Raw genomic sequence first — 21,409 nt, 5'->3', positions numbered from 1 at the left:
CTTTTTGGGTAAATGTATTTTAATTCATGTATTTGCTTTTTTAAATGGGCGTTAAAGGAAATTAATAATCTGATGTTTCTGAAATTGTAAAATGATTGCATAAATTCCTCACTAAATTAGGCACTTAGCACACTTTCATTGACTCGTACATTATGTCTATTGAAATAATACAGACTTTTATATAACTTATATTTTGACAGTTTGTTGCATATTCTAAGGACCCAGACATAGGCTTGGTGGCCCGTCTCTTGTCTTTCCTGGTTTATGACTTTCGGCTTTGTGGAATACGGCTGAGATGAAAGGATTTATTGATGATGCAAACTACTCCGTTGGCCTGTTGGATGAAGGAACAAACCTTGGAAATGTTATTGATAACTATGTTTATGAACATACCCTGGTAAGTGCCATTTCTCAAATACAGTGTTTGTCATTTTCCAAGCTCTGAAACATGAGTGCTTTTTAATTTCCAAGATGGTAATCTGATCAAAAGTACTTGGTTCATATGCTATCTGATTTAACTTGACCTTCCTCCCCCACACCCATTCCCCTTGAGTAGTGATCCATTTTTCTTTTCAATCCACATTATTTAAAAATCGTCCCTATGGCCCTTTACCTTCTATGCCTTTTGGCATCTGGCACCCACATATGTTCTGTTTATTCTGTTGATGTGATGCCATCCAACCTTCTAATCAGTACATGGCTTCTTACTCATTTTTCTCAATATTCTTCTTTTTTTTTTTTCTTTTTTTTTTTTTTTTGGAGACGAGTCTCACTCTGTCGCCCAGGCTGGAGTGCAGTGGCGTGATCTTGGCTCACATGCAACCCTCGCCTCCTGGGCTCAAGCAGTTCCCCTCTCTCAGCCCCCTGAAGTAGCTGGAATTACAGGAGCACACCACCACACCTAGCTAATTTTTGTATTTTAGTAGAGACGAGGTTTCACCATGCTGGTCTTGAACTCCTGACCTCAGGTGATCTACCCACTTCAGCCTCCTGAAATGCTGGGATTACAGGCACGAGCCACCGCGCCCGGCCTCAATTCTTTTCTTTTGCTTCCTTGTTTGAGATGGATTCTTACACTGTTGCCCAGGCTGGAGTTCAGTGGCACGATCTCGGCTCACTGCGACCTCTGCCTCCTGGGTTCAGGCAATTGATTTAGGATCCTTATGCCTCAGCCTCCCGAGTAGCTGGGATTACAGGTGTGTGCCCCCATGCCCAGTTAAGTTTTTTTTTTTTTTTGAGATGGAGTCTACCTCTGTAGCCCAGGCTGGAGTGCAATGGCAGTATCTCGGCTCACTGCAACCTCTGCCTCCCGGGTTCAAGCGATTCTCCTGCCTCGGCCTTTCGAGTAGCTGGGATTACAGGTGCCCGCCACCATGCCCAGCTAATTTTTTGTATTTTTAGTAGAGACCGGGTTTCACCATGTTGGCCAGACTGGTTTTGAACTCCTGACCTCAGGTGATCCACCCACCTTGGCCTCCCAAAGGGCTGGGATTACAGGCGTGAGCCACCGCACCTGGCTTGTTTTTGTATTTTCAGTAGACGGGGTTTTGCCATGTTGGCCAGGCTGGTCTTGAACGCCTGACCAACATGTGATCTGCCTGCCTCGGCCTCCCGGAGTGTTGGAATTACAGGCGTGAGCCACTGTGCCTGGTCTCAGTTGTATTCTTCAGTGGATATTAATTTACTTTCAGATAATCTTGGTTGTGTATGTTCATTGAGAATTTGATAATTTATCCTGAGTACTCTCTGCTGCTCTAGGAGTCAACTTCCACAGAATCATATACTCACTGCTACTTAAGGTGATTTTCTTTTTTTTTTTTCTCTTTGAGACGAAGTTTCACTCTTGTTGCCCAGGCTGGAGCGCAGTGGTGCGATCTCAACTCACCACAACCTTGGTGTCCCTGGTTCAAGTGATTCTCCTGCCTTAGCTTCCCAAGTAGCTGGGATTACAGGCGCCTGGCACCAGGCCCAGCTGATTTTTGTATTTTTAGTAAAGACAGGGTTTCACCATGTTGACCAGTCTGGTCTCAAACTCCTGACCTCAGGTGATCCACCCACCTCGGCCTCCTGAATTGCTGGGATTACAGGCGTGAGCCACCGTGCCCAGCCTGGTCCTTTTTTTTTTTTTTTTTTTTTTTTCATATTAGACTTAACTGATACAATCTTTCTTTATTGGAGAAAATTTCCTATATTCCACCAAACTTATTAGAGAATTGTTTTCATGTTACTGGTGTTCAGTAATTGAATATCCAAAATTTTCTCCTTCTCTTGACCTTAAGTCTACAGACGTGTTCATCTTCCCCTCATCCCAGGAAAAATCCCTTTGTCTTCCTCTGCCATTCAACTTCTTAAAACTTCACATGTTGGTCATGAAACTTGTCATATTGGTCAACCAATTTCTGCCAAGCCATTCTTCAGTTGCCACTGGGAAGCTCCTAGTCAAATTTTGATGAACATTCTTACCACTTAACTTTATTCTTCTGACTTTTTGCAACACTTTTCAGGGGTCAGATATAATCTTTGAAATATTCCTTCCATCCCACATCTAAATTAACCCACATTTAGTAGCATTCAATGAGGATTAGTCCTCAACCCTATTCCTTCCTGGCTCTGGGGTGACACATCTGTGTTCTCTGAGTCATTCAGTCCACCTTTTGTTTGTCCTCTCTTATTTAACCTTGTTCTTGCCTTCATGACGTCCTGGTACTCATCTCCTCCTCCATTCCCACTATCTATCCGTCTTTGCACATGTCATTATAGTGACCTCCTAACTTATTTCCCTTTTCATTGTCCTATTGTTTGCCCAAACCTGCTTAATTTTGTTGAATATTCATTAAATACAAGGCTTCCCTGCTCCCTAAATTTGTTTTTCGTTGCCTACTGAGAATTTTCCAGACTCACATCATGCCTAAGATAAGAAAGGAAGCTGAATACCTTGTTGTTTCATCCCATTTCTCTTGGTGGTACCCATAAATACCTATTTTTTCCCAATCAAATTAAATATAAACTTTTTGTCTCCGGAATACTATAGATATCATATCTTGGGAGGATGGATAACTTAATACAACTGTTAAAATTCTGCTGCACATAATGTGCGTTTTGCATTTGTATCAGTTGGGCACTATATTCTAATAATGGACATTTTCAAATACTGTGTATTAAAGAGTTGAAAACAGTAACATTGTCTTCATGGATTCTCAAACAGTATTTGGATGTTGTACGTCCTACATAAGATTTTTTGGCCTGCTATCTAACACTGAGTAATATATGTTCTGTCCAACATGCATAAGTCATCTCTCTAGTCCTAGAATAGCCACAACTTTAAGGAAGATTATTCTTATTCAGGCTTATCTGATATTTGGTAGACTTACGTACTTTTAAAATCTAATTTTGACATCTCCATGTGCAGACTAACAACCTTGTCTTTTTAAAAATGGTTTCCTGTTTGGGCATGGTGGCTCACACCTGTAATCCCAGCACTTTGGGGGGCCTAACATGGGAGGATCGCTTGAGCTCCAGGAGTTGGAGGCTGTAGTAAGCTATGGTTGCACCACTGCCCTCCAGTCTGTGCTACAGAGCAAGACCTCAACTCTGAAAAAGTAATAAAATAAGAGGTTTCCCAGTGAAGATGGTCTCTTATTTTACCATGTTGTCTTTAATGGCGATATATAGCTTGTTTTATTTAGCATTTCTGATTCTACTTACTGCATTAGGAAATTATATCCTGAACTGCCAAAGTATTTTAAACAGTGGGGGAAGCATGGGAGAAAATAGGTTTCCTTCCTTCAACTGCCAAAAAGTAAAATCAAGGCAGTTTCATTCTGACTTTTGTCACTGTAATTGATAATAGTTTTTTTTTTTTTAATCTCAAAGGGGAGAATATTTTATATGCTAGCGTAGCAAAGCAAAAAAGTAATCAAATATAAGAAAGAACAAATGTATTCAGAGTCTCTTTTAATGTTTACTAAATCTAGTTAACAAGCTTTAAATGTATTACTGTATGTAAATATATACTGTATGTCTTGGCCCATATATTTGTGGAGGAAAGGAGGTGTTCTTTCCTGTTTTGCTACTTGATTTTCAATGGTTTTTTGTTCATTTTTGTCTTTTTTTTTTATAACCATAATAGACAGGGAAAAATGCATTTTTTGTGGGAGATCTTGGAAAGATTGTGAAGAAACACAGTCAATGGCAGAATGTAGTGGCTCAGATAAAGCCATTCTACACAGTGAAGTGCAACTCTGCTCCAGCTGTACTTGAGATTTTGGCAGCTCTTGGAACTGGATTTGCTTGTTCCAGTAAAGTAAGTATTTTTCATTTTTTAACTAAACTGAAACATTGAATAATTTAACTTAAGGTAGTTACAGTGGTTAGAGAACAAATGCAAGGAAGTTTGACTTTTGGATGGAGTTTTGAAATAATTGTTTAAATCTGCAGCCTCATGTTGGAAAATTACAAGCTTTTCAAGTGCACCAATGAAAGGGAAGTTTCAGTGTGATGAGCCTTTGAAACGTTTTATCTTTACTAATTGAAAACTTTAATTTGTTCCTCATTCTTAGGCTAGAGCTACTTCTAGACCAAACTACAGCAGATACCTAAACTCTGAGATTTCTTTGGTGCTTCTTTTTCGTAATGTTTAGGCCAGGGATTACACCTGTAATCCCACCACTTTGAGAGGCTGAGGCAAGAGTTGCTTGAGCCAGGAGTTTAGGATCAGCCTGGGCAGCATAGTGAGACTTTGTCTCACTTTTTATTTATTTATGTTTTTAAATAAAAATATTGGTTTGGCTAGGCACAGTGACTCACACCTGTACTCGTAGCACTTTGGGAGGCTGAGGCAGGAGGATCACTTGAGCAGCCCTAGAGATGGAGGCTGCATTGAGCTATGATTGTGCCACTGCACTTCAGCCTGGAATACAAAGAGTGAGACCCTGGTTTTAAAAGGGGTGGGGGTAATAGTAGTAGAGGAAGCATTACCAGAATATGAACTGTGACATTATATATTCTTAATTTAACCTCATTTTCACAGAATGAAATGGCTTTAGTGCAAGAGTTGGGTGTACCTCCAGAAAACATTATTTACATAAGTCCCTGCAAGCAAGTGTCTCAGATAAAGTATGCAGCAAAAGTTGGAGTGAATATCATGACATGTGACAACGAAATTGAATTGAAGAAAATTGCACGTAATCACCCAAATGCCAAGTAAGTATAAAATTAAGTACTTGAAAATATTACTTAGCACTTAGAGGGTTGGGTTTGTCTTTTGTCTGGGAAGAAGGAGCATTTGTGGTAGGACAATGATGTGTATCATAATTATAACTTATTTAAAGGGCCTCTATGGGAAACACTAGTAGCATTTTATTGGCTCTCTACCTCTGATCCTTCATGTGGAATTGGGATTTAAAAAAATAAGGGCAGTTTGGGGATATGATCTTGTAATCTTCAAGGAATCCTTGATAGTTGGTGTGATAATCAAATTAGGGCCATGGCTATATTTTCATTACTTCTATAACTTAGTTTGATAACATTAGGAACAGGATATACTTTGGTCAGCATTTTTTCCTGTTTAGCTGAGGGTTTAATCTACCCTAGGCCATAGTTCTTGAATGGTCATCTTTACTGACCGTGTCTTTGAAGCCTAGTCCATAGATTTGGGGGGTTTTGTTTTTAAGGCTAATACTTTTATTTTTGAACATGAAGTTTAATTTTTTACTTGCACCTTCATGTATCCAGAGAATTTTTTTTTTTTTTTTTTTTTTAATTAGAAAGTTTACTTTTTAAAGGCTGGGCGCAGTGGCTCACACCTGTTATACCAGCACTTTAGGAGACTGAGGCTGGTGGATTATTTAAGGTCAAAGTGGCCTGCCCCTGTAATCCCAGCTACTTGGGAAGCTGAGGCAAGAGAATCCCTTGAACCCAGGAGCCGGAGGCTACAGTGAGCCAAGATCGAGCCACTGCACTCCAGCCTGGGCAACAGAGCAAGACTCCCTCATAAAAAGGTTTACTTTTTTAAAAGCAGAAAGATTTAAGGCAAATTTTATGTTTTCACAAACTGGTATATTGAGAGGGCTTAAGAATATACTAAAAGCATATTGAATTATGCAGTTGTTGGCTTACTTTTTAAAGAGTTACGTGTGTTTCTGAAAATGAATTCTGTCTGTGTTTTCTTTGTATGTCCATAATTTTCATACTGACTTTAATGATGTACTTAAGATATCCTGACAGCATTGATTACTGTGGTAAATCTTTGTGTGGATAAAAGCCTTGTTGGGAAAATTTTAGGGAACCACTTGTTTTTCTAAAAAATCTTGTTCTGTGATCCTCTGAAGACAAGCTGTGATTTGTGATGTTTAGTATGTTAGATTGTGGACCGGCATCTTCTTGCTGGAGCTGATTCTAATCTTAGAATAATTTCTGCTTTCATCAGTCTTGTCCTCTGATTATCAAATTAGGGCCATAGCTGTATTTCCATGGCCATATTATTAACCTTTTTAGTTTATGTAATTAATACATCCATAGGAAAACAGTTATACAAAAAGAATTTGTATATTTTCAACTTCTAGCGGTTTGTAATTACTCAGCTTCTGAAATTAAAGAAATTTAATCAGTCTTGGTCATCTTGTCTTGGTTGTCATGGTTTGGAAGGAAATACCAAATAGATTCGAATCAGTAGACTAGAAGGCTGCTGTTTAAACACCTAAAATAATTGTTTAAAAAAGCTTTCTGGGTTGGGCGCAGTAGCTCATGCCTGTAATCCCAGCACTTGGGGAGGCCGAGGCGGGTGGATCACTTGAAGTCAGGAGTTTGAGACCAGCCTGGCCAACATGGTGAAACCCCATCTCCACTAAAAATAAAAAAAATTAGCTGGGCATGGTGGTGCACCCTTGTATTTCCAGCTACTTTGGGAGGCTGAGGCAGGAGAATTGCTTGAACTCAGGAGGCACTCTCATGAGGCGGAGGTTGCAGTGAGCTGAAATTGCACCACTGCACTCCAGCCTGGGTGACAGAGCAAAACTCCATCTCAGAAAAAAAAGAAAAAAAAATTTTAAAAATGCTTCCTGTTTTTTTCCAGTTAGAAACCTGCTGGGATGTAACAATGTTAGTAGGAAGAATGTTTGCAGTAACCATGGAGGTTTAGCTAGTTAGCACAATCAAAGAAATTTGAAGACATTTAAAGCCCTGATATTTTTATTGAAAGACAATGATGGCATTGCTATTCAATTTAGTCTTCCTAGGTGGATTTATGGACTGATGGACTTCATTTGAAAGTAATGTCGTCTTTCATTACAGAGCCCAACCAACTCTTGATGCTACAACAGAGTCTTAACTTGCTGCATTTTCCAAAATCCCATCCTTGTAAGCTTCATGCTTTAGGCCCTAATTGCTAGTTTTTTCTCTATACAGGATTGTTTTTCATTAGGTTCACTTGATTCATCCGTCGCTGGATTTGGGAGCACTGGCAACATAATCAACACACTTGCTACAATCTTCAGGCTTCACATGTGCTGATGATGATGTAAACCAACTCTGCCCCAATCATCTCCCCTTCTCTTAGGGTCTTACTACATATTGCAACAGAAGATAATATTGGAGGTGAAGAGGGTAACATGAAGTTTGGCACTACCCTGAAGAACTGTAGGCATCTCTTGGAATGTGCTAAGGAACTTGATGTCCAAATAATTGGGGTTAAGTGAGTATTTGTTTTAAACTTTTAAAGCTGTGAACATTTTATGGTGGTAACCTGTCTTCCTGGTTATTGATTTAAGACTTTATTTGCATGAAATCTAAGATACAATTTTTTCTAGTCTTTTAACACACATGTATGTGTTTTCTTCTTAGTTTAGGCAAAACAACTTAAATATGCCTTGTCCTTTTTCATATGTTTTGCAACTGTACCTCCTTCCCCACAATAAAAAGAATAGCAAATAATATTTTGATTCGGTTAGTGCAGAGTAACTTAAATCACCGCTTTTTAAATTGGATGGGAGGGGATTTGCTAGAATTCTTAATGAAAATTAAGGACTTTTTCCTCCTTTTAATGATTACTCTGGGGAACTTCAATAAATTAGACTTTGCTTTAGCCTTTTAATTTTATATGTGAGGAAACTGAGACTCCAAGAGGTTCAAAGACTTGATAATAGCCTCAGAACTAATTACAGGCATAGTAACACTAAGCCCTAGATGTTGTTTGCCAGTCCATTGCTACTTTTACTGAAGTAAAAAGGTCTTGCTTTTTCAAACACTCACAAAGATGTATTGTGTATCTTTCTTTAATTTTATTATTTATTTTTTGAGATAGTATCTCATTCTATCTCCCATGCTGGAGTGCAGTGGCACGATCACGGCTCACTGCAGCCTCAAACTCCTGGCTCAAGCAGTCTTCCTACCTTGGCCTCCCAAAGTGCTGGGATTACAGGTGTGAGCCTCTGTGCCTGGCCTCATTGTGTATCTTTCTATACTACTTTGTACATAAATAGGTGGTAGTCTTTTAAACAAAGAATGGGATCATGCTGTGCCCTACACAATAGATAACATTCCATGTCAGCCTAGTTTTATTTAATTCTACCTTAGGTGACAATATTGACACATTTGAGAGTTTTGTTCATATTTCAACTAAGTTTTAATTGAAGTCGTCATAAAAATTAATGAAGTACTATCTCAAATAGATGAAGGGAAAAGAAAAATGGACTTTATGGGTACAGTTCTATGGATTTTAGTACTTGAGTAACCACTGCCACAACCAGGAAGTATTCTATTCTGAAACTAGCTTGATTAATGTTCATTTGTATTTATTTCACAACAGACACATTTTTGTATTTGGTTGGGTAATATTGAATGTTCAACTTTATGCTCAACTGAATGTGATACGATTTGGTAGTGCTTGTTACTTCACTATATAAACATAAAACCGCCACATATACATAAAAGCACACCTTATTGTATAACCATGGAACAGTACTGATAATTGACTTATTGTTGAGAATTTTTGTTTATAGAATTACAGTTTTATTTTGGCATTGCCTTTTCTAAAAAGCTGGTACTGTAACTTTTGGGTAATTAGAAGCTAATGCTTCTAATACTTTAAATATTTGGTAAAGTTAATGGGGATACTTAATGGTATGAATATGATGAATGACAGTTGAAAGAAATTACAGGAGGTGTCTCTAAAACTTTCTGCTCCTTTAAATTTGTTATTCTATATGTTTCAGATTTCATGTTTCGAGTGCTTGCAAAGAATCTCAAGTATATGTACATGCTCTATCTGATGCTCGATGCGTGTTTGACATGGCTGTAAGTCCTTTCTTTAAATTATTTTGATATTTTATTTTAGCCAGGATGTTAAGTTAAAGACTAAACATTGTTTTCTGCCTGTGTGAATTACTCTGACTACATTCAACGTGACACATGCCTCATTTTTATTATATAAGCGTTCAGAGCTCTGTACAGTCACACCTTTAAGCAGGTAAAGGAGTGAAATAGTAATTTACTTGCATAAGTCTAGAAGAGAGTACAAATAAAATCAAAGAGACAGCATACCTAACATTGAATAATCCGTTTCGATCAGTAAAAAACCAAGAATTTGCTGTACTAAAGATCAGAACAGATATTTACCTCCCTAGGAGGGGGTTTTTAAAATGTTCTCGTATCCATTACAATTTGGAAAAGCATTTAAATAATTTTTTTTTCCCATCTCTAGGGAGAAATTGGCTTTACGATGAACATGTTAGACATTGGTGGAGGATTCACGGGAACTGAATTTCAGTTGGAAGAGGTAAACTTTTCAGTAGATGACATAACAGAATAATTGCTTTCTTTGCTACTTAAGTGGTGTATGTGTAGAGCAGGATTTTTACAATGGCAGAAACTAAACCCTGTAACGTCTCTTTAAAATTATGTTCTTAGAAAAGGAATAGGCAGTTAGTAGACCTAGCTAACTTTGAAAAGTTTGATAGAATTCTTTGAACATTATCATAAAACATTTTCTGTTTCAGTTGTGTTTCTGTACTTAATGGTACAAATGATTTAATACTTAGAAAACTTAGTATTACTTTTTTTTTTTTTAAATCTTCCTGTGTTGCCCAGGCTGGAGTGGAGTGGTGCAATTATAGCTCACTACAGCTTCCAACTCCTGGGCTCAAGCGATCCTCCCGCTTCAGCCTCCCAAGTAGCTAGGACTTTAAAAAAAAAAAAAAAAAATGAGTCTTTCTATATTGCCCAGGCTGGTCTCGGAACTCCTGGCCTCAAATGATCCTCCTGTCCCCAAGTGATCCTCCTGCCCCAGCCTCCCAAAGTTTTGGGGTTACAGGCATGAGCCGCCACTCCCAGCCAACTTTAGCACTTAAACCAGATACACGTCACATCTGTTTCTCACCTTCCTACTCTGCCCTCCTTCCTTCTGTGATATCTAGAAACTGTGATTTGAAAATTTTGCTTCTGTTTTTAGTGATCAAGTATAGAAAAAGGACTTAAAAAAAACAAATACCAGTAGGTATTTGTTATTAGAGCTATCTATTTTTAAAATTAATGCCATTCTGATAGTTAACAAAATAAACTGACTTGAAAGCATGCCTAATAATTGCTTGGAGATAATTACGAAGTTGCTAAGGTTCATGGTCTGTGATTGGAACTGCTTCATTTTCCTAGAAAATTTTGTTAATATCAATCTCTGAATATTGCGAATTATCTAATCCAATATTGAAACCATACTGTGGCATTTAAAATCCATAGGTTAATCATGTTATCAGCCCTCTGTTGGATATCTACTTTCCTGAAGGATCTGGTGTTAAGATAATTTCAGAACCCGGAAGCTACTATGTGTCTTCTGCATTTACACTTGCAGTTAATATCATAGCAAAGAAAGTTGTTGAAAATGATAAATTTCCCTCTGGAGGTAAGTTATAAAGTTTATGGTTTTATTTTTCTTGGTAGATAATTGCATTTAGTCTGGAAATGAGCAGATGGTCATGAAGTTGTAGGTGGTTTTCAGCTTTTAAAAATCTTAAAGCTGGCTGAGCGTGGTGGCTCACGCCTATAATCCCTGCACTTTGGGAGGCGGAGCCAGGTAGATCACGAGGTCAGGAGTTCAAGACCAACCTGGCCAATATGGTGGAAACCCCATCTCTACTTAAAACTTAGCCGGTCGTGGTGGCGCATACCTGTAATCCCGGCTACTCGGGAGGCTGAGGCAGAAAAATCACTTGAATCCGGGAGGCGGAGGTTGCAGTGAGCCAAGATTGTGCCACTGGACTCCAGCCTGGGTGACAAGAGTAAAAAAAAAAAAAAAAAAAAAAAAAAAAAAATCTTAAAGCCAAGGTCCCATTTCATAAGAATTCCAAATCCAACTTTCTTGGTACTGATGTTTAGATATGTGTATTTTAGATAAATGTCTACCAGATAATTAATTCTCATCCATTATTCAGAACTACTTTTATTGTGATCTCTTCTGTTCTCCTTACCTCACATGGGTCACAGGGAGGCTCTGTTTTCACACTTTCTCACATAAGGGCCACAAAGAGTCCTTGTAATCTAACTCAAGTCAAACCAACAAAAAGGCTCTAGATAGTCCCATCTTGTTGGCTAATACTATTGTAGGAAATACTGTTTTACATTAACAAGACTTTTTTTTTTTGGCTGTGGACTAATCCACAGCCCATAGGAAAATTGTCCATTTGCCCAATGTTGTCTTTTTTTTACAGCTTTGTTTTTCCTTGTTTAGAATCCAGTCCAGGACCACAGTGAATTTGTCATTTTTCCTTGAATCTAGATAAAGTTTCTCAGCTCATTACTTTGTATTTTTTAACTTTGACATTTTTGAAGAGTAGAAATTTCATGGCCTATCCTTAGTTTAGGTTTGATGATTCCTTATGATTATATTTTTAGGCTATGCATTTGGGGCATGAAGCCCACTAAAGTGTTAGTCTGTTCTTCTCACTTCATCATGTTAGGAGGCACATGATAGTGGCCAATTCTAATATTGATGATGCTGGGTGTTTTTTCTTGTTGTTTTGTCGCCCAGGCTGGAGTACAGTGGCTCCATCAGGGCTCATTGCAGTCTCAACCTCCCGGCTTAAGCAGTTCTCCTGCCTGCATAGCTGGGACTACAGGCGTATGCCACCATGCCTGGCTGGGTTTTTTTCTATTTTTGTTCTGTAGAGGGTTTTGTTGTGTTTCCCAGGCTGGTCTCAAACTCCTGAGCTCAAGTGAGCCACCTGCTTCACCCTCCCAAAGTGCTGGGATTACAAGCTTGAGTCAATGCACCTGGCCTTGTGATTTTTTTTTTTTTTTTTTTTTTTTTTTTGAGACTGTTTTGCTGTTGTTGCCCAGGCTGGAATGCAGTGGCATGATCTCGGCTCACTGCAACCTCCGCCTCCCGGGTTCAAGCGATTATCCTGCCTCAGCCTCCCAAGTAGCTGGGATTACAGGTGCGTGCCACCACACCTGGCTAGATTTTTTTTTTTATTTAAATGCTAGTTTTGAGCACTTGTTTAAGGTTGTGTCAGGCAGGTTTCTCTCCATTGTGAAGTGGCAAGTTTAAATTAGAGACTGTGTAAACTACCTGTTTTTAACCAGATTTTCACCCCATTAGTTTTAGCATCTGTTGGTGAATTTCTAACTTCATTATTGTTTATATTAGTTGGCCTTTACTTAAAGAATATCTTTTCCTTCCCTCCTGTTTATTTATGAGTTTAGACTCATAGATCTTTATTCAATAGGTTTATATAATCTATTACTCTCATTTTTCCCTTGACATGTCTCCATTATTCTCAGAGCAATTCTTTATTTTTTGGTATATCAAGATGTTCCAAGCTCATTTTAACCTTTTTCTGCCTCAGTCCTGTAATCAGTTGTTTCTCCAAGGAGCCTTTGTTTGTTTTTTTGGAGAGTGATATTTTAAAAACCTGAAAATGCGTATTTGTTGTGCTAAGAATAGAATAGCTGTGAGTAGAATGGGCATTTTCAAAGGTTTCAAAGTGAGGTGAGAGGATCTATTGATCCCTGAAGCTCGAGGCTGCAGTGAGCTGTGATCACGCCACTGTACTCTAGCCTGAGTAACAGTGAGGCCCTGTCTCAAAACACACACACACACACACACACACACACACACACACACAGAGAGAGAGAGAGAGAGAGAGAGAGATTCCCACTGGCAGTGTATATACATGTGAGCTCTGGTTGCTCCTCCCGCTCTCTGATGTTTTGTAGTGTCAGTCTTTAAGTTGATCCAGTCAGTAGGTTGGTGGTAATGGTAGCCCATTGTGTTTTTAATTTGCATTTACCTGATGACTAACGATGTAGAGCACTATTTTCTTTTTCTTTTTCTTTTTTTTTTGAGACAGGGTTTTTGCTCTGTCATCCAGGCTGGAGTGAGTGGCACAATCTCAACTTTTATTTTTAATTCCACATTCAAACACATATTTAATTCTTTGTGCATGTATTGCCTTCCTCTTGCTGATTTGAAAAGAAACTAAAAAGTGTTTTTCCTTGCTGCTTGATTTCCTCTTTTTTTGAAACAGCAACTATCAGAAAGGCTTCTAGAATCTTAATACTTTTTTCTTTTTTTTTTTTGAGACAGGGTCTCATTCACCCAGGCTGGAGTGCAGTAGCACAATCTTGGCTCACTGTCTCACTGTCTTACTGTAACCTCCGCCTCCCAGATTCAAGGGATTCTAGTGCCCCAGCCTCCCAAGTAGCTGTGATTACAGGCATGCACCACCACACCTGGCTAATTTTTGTATTTTTAGTAGAGATGGGGTTTTGCCATGTTGTTCAGGCTGATCTTGAACTTCTGACCTCAAGTGATCCTCCCACCTCAGCCTCACAAAGTGCTAGGATTACAGGCATGAGCCACCGCATCCAGCCCTAGAGCACTTTTTTCTTGTGCTCATTGGTTATCTTCCTTTGTGAAATGCGTGCTCTATGTGTCTTTTTAAGTTTAAATAGTTTGAGAAATGTGAAAATTACATTAATTTGTTTTATATGAGCCATTTGACTAAAAATTCATTTTCCCCTTTCCTGTTTTATTCCAGTAGAAAAAACCGGAAGTGATGAACCAGCCTTCATGTATTATATGAATGATGGTGTTTATGGTTCTTTTGCAAGTAAACTGTCTGAGGACTTAAATACCATTCCAGAGGTTCACAAGGCAAGTTTTATCAGAAATATCAAAACCTATTTGGCATTTTATAAGCTGAGCTGTTATTTTTAAGATGCTTCCCAGTTTTTTGAAAAACATTTTAGAATGGGCAAAAATGTCCTTTTTGAGGATTTGCGTTCTTCTGGTGGAGTCCCTTTTTTAGTTTGTTGTCTTTACGTGGAGTTAATGGTACCATTGAGGCTTAAGGAGCACCCTGCCCTTGGCTCTAGGCCTTTTTTCCGTGAGCACATTGGATCTGAGACAGTGAAAAATACTTACCTACTCACAAATTCAATACCTGCGTAAGTATGAGTAAAAATTAAATTGTAAAATTTTTCCTACAGAAATACAAGGAAGATGAGCCTCTGTTTACAAGCAGCCTTTGGGGTCCATCCTGTGATGAGCTTGATCAAATTGTGGAAAGCTGTCTTCTTCCTGAGCTGAATGTGGGAGACTGGCTTATCTTTGATAACATGGGAGCAGATTCTTTCCATGAACCATCTGCTTTTAATGATTTTCAGAGGCCAGCCATTTATTACATGATGTCATTCAGTGATTGGTAAGGCGATTTTATTTTAAGGCAGATGGGATATTTGAACTGTCCTTTTAGACTTGCTAACAAGTTTTAATTCTGTAATGAATGCTAAACTTAGAAGTACAGTCATGTATTGCCTATACAGTGTAGTTGCTTAATGATGGGAATTTGTTCTGACAAATGGAACATTAGGTGATTGTATGATGGCATAACCTACTACATAATCTAGGCCATGTGGTATATTGCTCCTAGGCTACAAACCTATACAGCATGTTACTCTGTTTAATACTGTTGGCAGTTGTAATGCAGTGGCGTTTGTGTATCTTAAGATACTTAAACATAGAAAGGATAATACATTGTGCTATGACATGATTGCTGCGATGTAACGAGGTGATAGGACTTTTTAACACTGTAATCTTACGATATACCACAGTCATATGTGTAGTCTTTGACCAAAACATCACTCTGTAGTACATGACTATAATAGAAAAATGATGATCTTTTAAAGGTTTTTGGAAGACTAGTTATAGTCCTGTTTTATTATCCATTTGTTATGTGATTACGTGGTCTTTGGGCTTAAATTGAGAATTTAGCTGATTTTTTTCTATGTAGGTGTGAGATGCAAGATGGTGGAATTACTTCAGACTCAATGATGAAGAACTTCTTCTTTGTGCCTTCTTGCATTCAGCTGAGCCAAGAAGACAGCTTTTCCGCTGAAGCTTAAACAGGCATTAACGCTTCTTTAGATCTGAAGTTGCAGGTTAAGCTTGTCTGGTCAACATTCCAGTTTGGAAAAATAATTTAAACAATCTTATTCTCTTAATTCTTTTGGCAACAAAAACTATTAGTAATAGCTATTTGGGACCAGACAAAATCAGCTTTCATCTATAATTCATTGGGGATAATGGGAGATTTAGATAATGTATCCAGATTTAAACCTACCAGTTTGTCCTACCCCTTAAGCGTTTAAAATAAAATATGCAACAAAATGGATGACTTAGTGGAGATGGAAGCCCATTAATTGGGTTCCCCATTAAATCGTTTACATACAAGAACACAGTTTTTATACTAAGGATTTGTGTTTAAAGTCTTGTAAAGTTCATGTCTTTCACCCAGATATATCAAATGTTAGCGGAAGACCAGTGTGACTTCATTAGATAACGTTTAGTGTATTTAGAATGTGTAAATTTGTGCTTTGAACTGTAGTTTAATAAATGTAAAATTGCATCATAGTATTTGTTGACCTAATGTAACCCTTGTATGATTGCAATAAAATTTTGTGTAGATTTTACTGTTTTTTCAGGCTAAAACTTTGGGAAAGGGGCTAGCTAGCAAAGGTAGTTTTGAAATAGATGTGTATATGGACTGTTTTGAAGGGTTTTTTTCTTTATAGCCCAGTTAAATTTTGTTTGGCTCAGTGCATTTTTCAGTTATTTAATTAGTAATTTAAGTAAAGTGTTTGGTAAATCATTGTGAAGTTCAGATTCATTATGGAGAGTTGATGTGCAGTAAGCATGATGTTTAACAATTTTAACACCAAAAATGTTAATCCTGCATAAATCAATTGTAATAATAAATAAGTGTTTCTGTATAGATAGAATGCATAGAGTACCTTAGTAAATCTTTGAATCACAATCTTTTGGCTGAAATGGAAGATTCTGTTAAATACTTTGAATTAACTTGGGGGGAGGGAAATAAAATTGCAGAAAACTGCAGAGCACTAAAACTTAAAGAAGGGCTACATCTTTATCCAGAAACCTGTTGCTCTTTTGCACGGATTGTTTAAATTCAGAGATGGGATGGGGGTTGGGGTGAAGCACACTTACTATCTTCAGTTGCAGTGATTTCAAATTTAGGATTTTTTGTTGTTGGTTTGAACTGTCCCCTTAGTTTCTTGTTATTTCCAATTTGTTCTGCTTAGTCATTACTTTTAATTCTTTTCTTACTAAACTTTTATGGTGGTTGGGGGAAGGGAATTAGCATCACTAACCTGACAGTTGTTGCCAGGAATTTGCTTTGTTTACTGCTAGTATATTAGAAATCCTAGATCTCAGAATCACAATAGTAATAAACAACAGGGGTCATTTTTTCCTAACTTACTCTATGTTCAGGTGTGGAATTTCTGTCTCCCAAGAGGAAATGTGACTTCACTTTGGTGCCAATGGACAGAAAATTCTACCTGTGCTACATAGGTGAAGTTTGGAATGCACTTAATAGCTGGTTTTTACACCTTGATTTCGAGGTGGAAAGAAATTGATCATGAATATCTAATAAATTTAAATCTCTTAAACCAGTAGGTGCTTAATATTTTTTTATTTGATTAATGCCCATTTGAATCTCATGGGTTCTATTAAAATATATATATATAGGACCCCAATCCATTGCCATCAAATTGCCCTTGGACTTTTCCGGGGTATATTGTGGGGTTTTATGCAAAAATCCAAGCTACCATGTAACTTTTTTTTAACCATTTAACAAGGAGGGGGAACTGTTTCCTACCTTCTTTACATGTTGTGCATTGTTGTGGTCCAGAAATGCCAAATCTTTTAAAGATGGTGCAACTTTGAGTCCTTGGCTTGACGATACAGGCCTTGAACTTCATGGCATATCAACTTTGCCATATCTGCAGGAGAACTGTTCTATATGAAACAGCTCAGAGTTGCAAATATCACATGTGAATGATACGGTAACTCTTAAGAAATGTCTGTATTGTATTTGAAGACTGTTTGCCATAAATCTGAAATTTGAACCTATGTATTTCAATTTGGTATGCTAAAAAGTTTTGAATTAATGTAAAGTTTTTTGTTATAATATTGTAATCTCAGTTCAAAAGTTAACTGAAAATATAAAACCCAATGATTTCTATATAGTAAATTGAACTGTAAAGGTAACTTGTGTGTGATTCTGAATACATAGATAAATGTTTTTATTCCTTATGTTTTGCTTTGGCTTCTATCTGAAATAGAGGTAAAATTTTGCATATCAGCTTTATGTATATTAACAATCTTGCTTTATTAGAAAGTAAATTGATTCTGCTAAAAAATGCTGGAAGTTATGTATAGAACAGTGAAATTTTGATAAAGTCCAGTATATATGTGAGCACTGTTTCCAGGACAACCTTTTCTAGACACTTCAGTTCACTAGCCTAACAATTTTAAACCTGGACTAAATGAATAGATTGACAAATTAAGCTAGATTTATTCCAAGTAAATATGGACATTAATACCATTAAATGGAAATACTGGGTTAGAGAAGCCACACATTGCTTAATTCCTTTTTTTCTTCTTGTTTTTTAGAGTATATATTTTAGTGTGCTAACCTGTCTTGGCCTTAAGAAGTCTTCTGAACTCTGCTGAAATGAAAAGTATCATCTCTTTGTTCTTTGAACACTTTAGTTAACTGGGTGACTTAATATTTTGGGGAGTAACTTTAAAGATTTACTTAATTATTCAGGCAATGCACTAGTATAGGGTGGTAGTTAAAGGTGTAGACCTTGCCTCCAGTCTGCTTGACTCAAATCTTACCTCTGCCATTTACTGTCTGTGTGAACATAGGCCAGTCACCTAACCCTTTTGTGCTTCGGTTTTCCCAGATGGAAAATCGTGGTAAGGCAGGCACAGTGATTTATGCTCGTAAATCCCAGCACTTTGGAAGGTCGAGGTGAGAGGACTGCTTGAGCTCAGGAGTTCGAGACGAGCCTGGGCAATGTAGGGAGACCCCTGTCTCTCCAAAAAAGTTTAAAAGTAGCTGGTAGTCCCAGCTACTCAAAAGGCCAAGGTGGGAGGATTGCTTGGGCCCAGGAGGTGGAGGCTGCAGTGAGCCACGATTGCACCACTGCACTCCAGCCTGGGCAACAAAGTAAGACCCTATCTCTAATAAGAAAGAAAACGATGGTAATAAAAGTAGCAGCTTTCATAAGATTATAAGGATGTAACAGTTAAAAGGTGCTTAGAACTGGCTGGCACACAGGGCTCAATAAACGACCCTTATTACCTATTAGATTGATTATACTAATTTGGTCAAGTTGCTCTGGGCCTTGGTTTCTTGTCTGTAGGATGAAGACACTAGAACTTAACCTTACCAGGCCTTGAAAGTGCCTGGCATATGGATGCAAATGGCAGATAGTGTCAGTGGTTGATAGCTTGGTATTAAGATCTCTTTAGCATGTACTTGACCATTCTCTTTTGTCCTTGTAAATTGGACTTTTGGTTGGGCATCAGAGAAAGTTTTGTATTGCTGCCTTTTAGTTGACTTAATGTAACCTTATAGTATTAAAGCACAGGCCGGGCACAGTGGCTCACGCCTGTAATCCCAACACTTCGGGAGCCTGAGGCAGGCAGATCACCTGAGGTCAGGAGTTTGAGACCAGCCTGGCCAATGTGGTGAAACGCCATCTCTACTAAAAATACAAAAATTAGCCAGGCATGGTGGTGCACACCTGTGCCAGCTACTCAAGGCCGAGGCAGGAGAATTGCTTGAACCAGGGAGGCAGAAGTTGCAGTGAGTGGATGTAGGGACCAGCCCCACAGGGTCGGTGGGTCTCTCCTCATGTGCAGCGACGAGAGAGTGCAGAAATAAAGACACAAGACAGAGATAAAAGGCAGCTGGGCCTGGGGACCACTACCACCAATGCACGGAGACCGATAGTGGCCCCGAATGTCTGGCTGCGCTGTTATTTATTGTATACAATGCAAAAGGGGCAGGGTAAAGAATGAGTCTTCTCCAATGATAGGTAAGGTCACATGGGTCACATGTCCACTGGACAGGGGGCCCTTCCCTGCCTGGCAGCCAAGGCAGAAAGAGAAGACAAAGACAGCTTACGCCATTATTTCTACATATCAGAGACTATTAGTACTTTCACTAATTTACTACTGCTATCTGTAAGGCAGAGCCAGGTGTACAGGATGGAACATGAAGGTGGACTAGGAGCGTGACCACTGAAGCACAGCATCACAGGGAGACGGTTAGGCCTCCAGATAACTGCGGGAAAGCCTGACTGGTGTCAGGCCCTCCACAAGAGGGTGGAGGGGCAGAGTCTTCTCTAAACTCCCCCGGGGAAAAGGAGACTCCCTTTCCCGGTCTGCTAAGTAGCAGGTGTTGTTCCTTGACACCTTTTGCTACCGCTAGACCACGGTCCGCCTGGCAACGGTTATCTTCCCAGACGCTGGCGTCACCGCTAGACCAAGGAGCCCTCTGGTGGCCCTGTCCAGGCATAACAGAAGGCTCGCACTCTTGTCTTCTGGTCACACCTCGCTATGTCCCCTCAGCTCCTATCTCTGTATGGCCTAGTTTTTCCTAGGTTATGATTATAGAGCGGGGATTATTATAATATTGGGATAAAGAATAATTACTACCAACTAATGATTAATGATATTCACATATATTTGAGATTTATATCTGGTATGACTATTCTTGTTTTATATTATACTGGAACAGCTCGTGTCCTTGGTCTCTTGCCTCAGCGCCTGGGTGGCTTGCCGCCCGCAAGTGGAGATTGCACCACTGCACTCCAGCCTGGGTGACAGAGCAAGACTCCATCTCAAGAAAAGAAACAGTAATAGTAGAAACTTAAATTGGCAGGAATCAAAATGTAAAACAAAAATTAGTCTTCCACATTTGAGTTGTAAGTAAATCCTATGAATCGCATCCATCCTGAGAGGAAAAAGGTGTGCAAGTAATTACAGCAGCAGGATAAACCAGGATAATGAGGATAAACCTGGCCTAGGAACAAGAAACGAACTAGTTCTGGTCTTGACTGGCATTTGCATTAAGTTAAAGCTAACCTGAAAAGTCTCAGTTCCTACTCAGACATCCGGAGAAACTTTTGTCTTTGCATATAGATGGCCTGTACTACACGTATCTTCTAAATCATAGTGCATGTCTTCACCCAGAAAGGAGTGGAACACAAACCACCTAGACTCAAAAGGCAATATGACTTTAGTGTTACACACAGTTGAAGATTTTTATTTATTTATCAGAAACAGACTGTAAAAAGTTTTTTTAATGGTAATTTGTAGAAAGCTTAATCTATACAACATGCTCCATTTTTGTGGTCTTGGGGTACTAAATGGAGAGGAAAAGAACATCTTTCATACACCTGAACTCCTTTACCTATATATGTAATTGTCATCAGCTTTAAAAGCAATTCCATTGTTAAGTGGTCTTTCAAACCCTGATTCCACCATGATACTGCTTATGTCTGTCAAAACACTTTGCAGTTGATTTGTTGATGGCCTGAGATTAGCACTGGATCAGTTATGGGCAATTAAAGAGTTAAGTATCTGCTATTGACTGACAGATGAAGTGATTGCACATTGGCAGTAGAGCAAAGAGATTGTGTAGATGTGCTAAAGATATTGCAATATCTTATTTAGATTATTTGTAACCCCAGAGTCCAGCTAACCTTTATTTGTAAATAATGGTGCCCAACTTCATCTGATGTGTACCTGTGCCTACAACTTTGTCCCCATTCAGTTTTTAGCAGCAATATGCAGAGGAGGGGACACTTGGCTGAAGTTTAAGAATTTTAGTTCTGTGAGTTGATTGCTTTTCTCACATCTATTTTCTATTTTATGTTTCTCAAATTGCACTACTTTCAGCAGGTATGGTGGGGTGGAGGATTCTCAGCTCTATTCCAAGCCTTCTGTCTTCCACTTAGGCAATTTTAAACTTCTGAGCCAAGGTTGCAACAGTATGTTTTATCGCTAAGAATGTTCTTTTTTCCCTTCATCACCTCGGTC

General features: G+C 38.6%; 1 protein-coding gene across 4 annotated transcripts in view; it reads left to right on the top strand.

Annotated features, from left to right (window-relative positions):
• The window catches only part of AZIN1 (antizyme inhibitor 1), a 37,910-nt gene extending 20,305 nt beyond the window's left edge, over window positions 1–17,605 (top strand). For 2 of the 4 annotated variants that reach the window (XM_032760168.2, XM_032760170.2), the window contains 10 exons: window positions 201–397; window positions 4,130–4,303; window positions 5,030–5,202; window positions 7,556–7,690; window positions 9,210–9,291; window positions 9,698–9,772; window positions 10,729–10,891; window positions 14,031–14,143; window positions 14,479–14,693; window positions 15,282–17,605. In XM_032760168.2, the coding sequence (XP_032616059.1) occupies window positions 296–397; window positions 4,130–4,303; window positions 5,030–5,202; window positions 7,556–7,690; window positions 9,210–9,291; window positions 9,698–9,772; window positions 10,729–10,891; window positions 14,031–14,143; window positions 14,479–14,693; window positions 15,282–15,393 (1,344 nt within the window). In that variant the 5' untranslated portion in view covers window positions 201–295 and the 3' untranslated portion in view covers window positions 15,394–17,605. Of the gene's footprint in view, window positions 1–200; window positions 398–4,129; window positions 4,304–5,029; window positions 5,203–7,555; window positions 7,691–9,209; window positions 9,292–9,697; window positions 9,773–10,728; window positions 10,892–14,027; window positions 14,144–14,478; window positions 14,694–15,281 lie in introns of all 4 variants that reach the window. The other 2 variants (XM_032760164.2, XM_032760165.2) reach the window with 1 other exon arrangement.
• The last annotated feature ends 3,804 nt before the right edge of the window (window positions 17,606–21,409 follow it).

Source organism: Hylobates moloch, unplaced genomic scaffold (genome assembly GCF_009828535.3).
Source record: "Hylobates moloch isolate HMO894 unplaced genomic scaffold, HMol_V3 SCAFFOLD_9, whole genome shotgun sequence".
In the NCBI taxonomy this organism is placed as follows: domain Eukaryota; kingdom Metazoa; phylum Chordata; class Mammalia; order Primates; family Hylobatidae; genus Hylobates; species Hylobates moloch.
Note: the sequence above shows the minus strand (reverse complement) of the source record. Positions and strands in the feature narration are given on the sequence as shown.